This window comes from Rhinatrema bivittatum, chromosome 5 (genome assembly GCF_901001135.1).
Source record: "Rhinatrema bivittatum chromosome 5, aRhiBiv1.1, whole genome shotgun sequence".
Classification (NCBI taxonomy): Eukaryota; Metazoa; Chordata; class Amphibia; order Gymnophiona; family Rhinatrematidae; genus Rhinatrema; species Rhinatrema bivittatum.
Window position 1 is genome coordinate 10,704,020 of NC_042619.1, and position 6,195 is coordinate 10,710,214.

General features: G+C 43.0%; 1 protein-coding gene across 1 annotated transcript; it reads right to left on the minus strand.

Annotated features, from left to right (window-relative positions):
• Positions 1-4,605: 4,605 nt before the first annotated feature.
• On the minus strand, positions 4,606-5,565 carry LOC115091660 (olfactory receptor 52K1-like). Its single transcript, XM_029601822.1, has one exon. It carries the CDS (start codon positions 5,563-5,565, stop codon positions 4,606-4,608), a length of 960 nt encoding a protein of 319 aa, XP_029457682.1.
• Positions 5,566-6,195: the final 630 nt, after the last annotated feature.

The window sequence follows — 6,195 nt, forward strand, 5'->3', positions numbered from 1 at the left end:
ACCCCCCTGGCCCTATCTAACCCTTCCCCCTACCTTTGTTGGCAGAGTTACGCCTGCCAGAGGCAGGCGTAACTCTGCGTGTGCCAGCAGGCTGCTGGTGTGCCATCACCCAACCCGGAGGCTGATCTGGAGGCCTCAACCATGCCCCCGGGCCGGCACCATGCCCCGACACACCTTACGACATGCCCCGAAATTCGTGCCGCCCACCAGACACGCCCCCGACACGCCCCCTTTGCAAAGCCCCGGGACTTATGCATGTCCCGGAGCTTGCACGCGCCGCCATGCCTATGCAAAATAGGCTCGGTGCATGCAGGGGGGGTTTAAAAGGGTTACGTGCGTACCTTATGCGCGTAACCCTTTTAAAATCCGGGCCCCAAGTTTTAAGGTCCTTTTTGAAGGTTTTAGTTGAGTTCTTAGTTCCATTGGGAGGTTGTTCCAGAATTTGGGGCTGCCGAGGGATATGGCTCTTTCACGGGTTGAGGTTCGTTGTTTGGAGTGCGTAGGTGGGATTTTCAGAAGGCCTTTGTTGGTTGAGTGGAGGTTTCGTTGAGGTGTGTGTAATTTTATTGTTTTACTTAACCAGTTAGTTTGTTCTTCATATATTGTTTTGTGCAGTAGTGTCAGTATTTTGTAATCTATTTGATGTTTTATTGGGAGCCAATGTAGAGCTATGAGAATTGGCGTAAAATGTTTGTGCTTTTTTGTTCCTGTGAGGATTCTAGCGGCAGTGTTTTGCAAGATTTGTAGTGGGCGGATGGTGAAGAGTGGTAATCCAAATAAAAGGGAGTTGCAATAATCCAGGTTGGAAAAGATGAGTGTTGAAGGACTATTCTGAAGTCATCTGGAGTAAGGAATGGTTTTAATCGTCTTAGTGTGAGTAGTTTGTAGTATCCTTCCTTAATTTTATTCGTGATGTGGTTCTTGAAGGATAATTCCCCGTCGATGATGACTCCTAAATTACGAGCATGTGAGATCGGTGAGATTGCTGTCTTTTGGCTCTCTATGTTGAGCGGAGGTGGGGGTGATGGTGTGTTTTTCCTATCCAGGAGAATTATTTCTGTCTTTTCGATGTTTATTATGAGTTTCATGTTGGTTAATAGTTGTTTTATTTTGGAGAGATGTGAGGCTATTTTTTTGTAGGTTTCTTCCAGAGTATTTTGGATTGGGATTAGTATTTGGATGTCATCCATGTATAGGAAGTGGGTAAGCCCTAGGTCAGATAGAAAGTGACAAAGCGGGAGAAGGTATATGTTGAAAAGGGTTGCAGATAGTGCAGAGCCTTGGGGAACACCAGTGTTTAGGTTTATTTTCTTCGAGAGGGTATTATTTATTAATATCTGGTAGCTTCTGTGTGATGGTACAAGAACCATTGCAACGTTTTCTCAGTTAATCCTATTTCAGTCAGTTGATCCATAAGGATTGTGTGGTTTACGGTATCAAATGTGGCTGATGGGTCTAGGAGGATTAATAGGTAGCTTTGGCCATTTCGAAGCCTCTGAGCACAGTGTCGCTTAGAGAGAGGAGTAGTGTTTCAGTGCTCAGGTATTTCCTGATACCAAATTGTGTGGATATTGTTCTTTTCTAGGTGGTCGGATAGTTGGGAGTGGACGATCTTTTCAATGATTTTGGCGATGAAGGGTAGGTTAGATATGGGTCAATAGTTTAGTGGGTTGTTTGGGTCTAGGTTGGTCTTTTTTAAAATGGGTTTGATGGCTGATTTTAAGGAGTCCAGATAGTTTCCTTATACAAGGGATAGGTTAACTATGTTGGTTATAGTTTTGGTTATTGATGCTTGGCTAGCTTCGATAGCTTTGATCGTTGGTATAGGTATGCTATCGATGGGGTGATTTGCTGGATTCATTTTTTTGATGATTGATTGTATTTCCAGTGATGAGGCTTCGTCGAATTTGGACCAGCTTGGGGTTTGATTGGTATGCATTTTGATGATTTGGGTGTTGCAGTTGAGGTTGTTGTTGATTAGGTTGTTGATTTTCTTGTCAAAGAAATTTTCTCCTTCAGTTATTTTGTAATTTCGTCCTTCAGTTATATTGTAAAATGGCATGATGTACCCATGAATGTCGATAAAAGCTAACAAAGAAATAAATAAAAATAAATAAATAAAAATTTGGCAAATTTATTGCTTTTGTTCTTGTGTTTTCTGTTCATTTGGGGGTTTGATGAGATTTTGGACAATGGTGAAGAGCATTCTAGGGTTATGTTGGAATTTATTAATTTTTTGTGAGTAGAGTTCCTTTTTTGCTTTGTGCATAAGTTTTTTGTAGTGTGCTAAGTGTGTTTGGTAGGTGTTAAGTAGTGGGGTTGTTTTGTTCTTGCACCAGGCCTTTTCTTTTCTTCTGAGTTCTCGTTTGGCAGATCTAATAGAGTCATTGTACCATTGATTCTGATGTTTTGGGTTTTTTATTGCTTTATTAATAGTGGGGTTTATCTTGTCTGAAATTGTTTTAGTAATGTTGAGCCAGGAGGTTGTGGCATTTTCAGCGCTGGATAGGTCAATGTTTTTTAGTTCAGGTAGTAGTTTTTCTAGCAGCACTTCCATATTGAATGGCAGACGGTATGTGATCAACATAGGTGAGGTATTCTCTGATGTAAGTTTTGCGTTGTGAGTCAGGTATGACTGGATTAATGAGTATTAATGACCAGGGTATTTTTGTTATGTTTGTGTGGTGTGTGGTGTGTGGGCCAGAAGTCTGTGTTAATAAAGACAAGGTCTAAGGTGTGACCTGCTTTATGAGTTGGGCCATCGATAATTTGTTTTAATCCGAGTTGTTAGAGCGTCTGTTATTGTTGTACATATGGGAGAGTGGGGGAGGGTGTCCATGTGGGTGTTGAAGTCTCCTAAAATGATGAGGGGTTTGTTTAGGGTTAGGTTGGTCATAAGGAATTCGATTAGTGGGGAGCAATTTCGGTCTAGAGAACCGGGGGGGGGGGGGGCAGTATACTAGACAGATTTGTAGTTTTGGTGAGGCAAATAATGCAATATCCAGGGGTGAACAGATGTTGGATGGGACTAATATCATCTGTAGGTTTGCTTTGATGATTAACATTAGTCCTTCCCCTTTCTTTTTTGGTTTGGGGATTGAGAAAGTTATGTATGTAGGGTTATTGATTTGGTTAATTAAGACAGAGTCCATGTTTTTTATCCATGTTTCCGTGATTGCTATGAAATCTGGTTTTGAGTTGTTGAGTAGGTCATTGAATATGGGAATTTACTATGGAATGGGCATTGATGAGTATGAATGATAGAATTATGTAGTTGCTATAGAGCTTGATGTTGTTGTGAGGAGTATAAGTGTGGCTGTACTCACTTTTTGTTTTTTGTTTTTTCTGTGTTTCTTTCGGTGGTGCTTCCGTGTTTTGGTCCATTTTGGTGCCGCTTCCATAGTATGCTGGAATCTGGGAGCTTGTCATTCCTGATAGGTTGTGGCAAGGAGAGCGGTAGGGGTATAGGTTGTGCACTAAGTTTGCATGAAGGGGTGCACAAAGGGGAGTGCCCCTTTGTCGCGCCCCTTCGGCATGCAATACACGGTGCATGACGCTTGGTGGTCGCATCTCAGTTAACGGTCCGGTGTTTGAAGTGATGACATCGGGGAGGGGGGGGGGGGCCTCCCGATCGCAGACATCATGCCTCTCATTGGTTTTTGTTTTTTCAGGCTCTTATTTGGCAAACTCCACCTTTCTCGGCCAGCAGTATGTCCATTGCCATCCTTTTATTCATGATCACTTCAACAAGTAAGACAGATTTTATTGAAATCCTGCCAGTTGTTTGCTGGTTTCATTGTCTATCTGGTTTCTTGTGAAGGAGGGATTTTTTACAAATACTTCCAGCTCATAGGCTCATATAGGGACAGATTTCAAAAAAGTACTTTTGTTCACGTGACCGGCACAAACAAAAGTATGCCGAATTTTAATAGATATGCATGTAGCTGCATGTATCTTTTAAAATCCTGGGTCGGCGCATGCAAGGCTGTACAAAATCGGCAGCCTGCATACGCTGAGCCGCGCAGCCTGCCTCCGTTCCCTCCAAGGCCGCTCCGAAATCGGAGCGGCCTTGGAGGGAACTTTCCTTCTGCCTCCTCCCACCTTCCCCTCCCTTTCCCTACCTAACCCACCCCCGACCCTAACTAATTCCCCCCTACCTTTATTCCAAAAGTTACGCCTGCCGTCTGCCAGTGCGCCATGTTCTGGTATAGGGGCTGGTCCGGAGGCTATGGCCATGCCCCCAGGCCGGAACCATGCCCGCTTCCCCGCCCCGGAACACCCCTGATGACGCGCCAGCCGCGACACTCCCCCAACACGCCCCCCCCCCCAGGAAAGCCCCGGGACTTACGCGCATCCTGGGGCTTTGCGCGTGCCTGCAGCCTAAGCGTGCGCAGGGGGAGCTTGGGGCAGGTTTTAGGGGGGTATGCGCGTATCTTACGTGCATAGCCTTTTGAAAATCTGCCCCATAATGTGGTGTCATTCAAAATGTGCATTTTAAACTTAATTATGAATGGTATAATCAGCACTTTTGCTAATCAGAGTGACCAGGAACCATATCCTAAAAGAAGACAGAAAGCCAATAAAGCTTTTTAAGGAGCTCTTTCATTAATGTTTTGAATAAATAATCTTTTTCTGATAGAAGACATTGTGTGCTCTTTCCCGGATCTGCTTTGTCTTTACACTGTAAATAATGGGATTTAGCATGGGTGGGATCAGGAGGTAGAAACTGGAGAGTGTTATGTGAATATACGGTGCAACATTCTTCCCATATCTATGTGTCAGGGAAGAGAAAAATCCAGGTACATAACTTATGCAAATTACACATATATGTGAAGTGCAGGTGTTGAAGGCTTTGTAGCGGGCTTCCTTTGTTGGTAGTCTTAAGACCGTTCTGAGGATCATCAGGTATGACAGGGCAATAAACAACATATCCAACACTATCACCAAAGTAATTATACTCAGTCCATATACATTATTAATTGTTGTGTCACCACAGACCAACTTCACTACTGCCATGTGTTCACAGTATGAGTGATGTATAACATTGGTTTTACAGCATGGTAACCTTTTAATCAGGAAAGGCAACGGAAATATGACCAATACACCCCTCCCTATGACCAGAAGTCCTATTTTCAATATGACTGCATTGGTTAGGATTGATGCGTATCTCAAGGGATCACATATTGCAATGTAGCGATCAAAGGCCATGGCGGCCAGGATCCCGGATTCCACAGTGGTCAAAGAATGAATAAAGAACATCTGGACTAGACAGGTGTTACAATGTATCTCCTGCGCATTGAACCAGAAGATACTCAGCATTTTGGGAAGAATGCAAGAAGGTAAGAACAAATCATTAATAGCCAACATGAAAAGGAAGAGATACATGGGGCTGTGGAGGCTTTCTTCACTCTTTATAATGAACAAGATGGAGCCATTTACCAGAAGTGCTACAGTATAGACTAAACAGAAGGGGACAGAAATCAAGTGATGCCAAGATTCCAGTCCAGGAATCCCAGTCAGGTTAAATACAGAAAAACTAAAATTGCAGTCATTGGAAGTCAGCATGATTCGTTGTTCAATGAGATCCTTTTCAGTTGTAACTGCAGAATAGACAAATAAAAAACAATATACTTATTAGTATTGGTAGGTTATAGGTGTTTTATCACAGTGACTTATTGAGTTCTACAATACAATCATCATTGAAGTTTAGGACCAAGGTGCATTTGTCACTTTAAGAACATTAAGAACATAAGAAAATGCCATACTGGGTCAGACCAAGGGTCCATCAAGCCCAGCATCCTGTTTCCAACAGTGGCCAATCCATAACAAAGGGTGCAGGCAGAGAGCAGGGAAGATAGGTAATGAGAAACTGCGGAATGAAAGCATTTCTAGGCGAGTAAGAGAATCTGTAATTCTATGTGGAAGAGGGCATGACTTCAGAAAAGGGGTTGAGACAATTTTTGTTTCATTTCTGGACCCGTAAAATGAATGGAGGGTGCCCATACATTTAAACAAATAGCTGTGTTTCATTTGTTTGTTTTCCATTCAAGTTTACAGTACATTGAAAAGTACTAGAGAGAGAAAGCGGCAGGGACTAACTGTTAACTATAGCAACCAACTATTGCCTATGGGGTAGATTTTCAAACGAGCGCGAACAGCCTACTTTTGTTTGCGCTCCAGGCGCAAACAAAAGTA

Bases quoted from the DNA above. Each gene is read 5' to 3' on its own strand.
- LOC115091660 (XM_029601822.1), bottom strand. From the start codon at position 5,565: ATGCTGACTTCCAATGACTGCAATTTTAGTTTTTCTGTATTTAACCTG.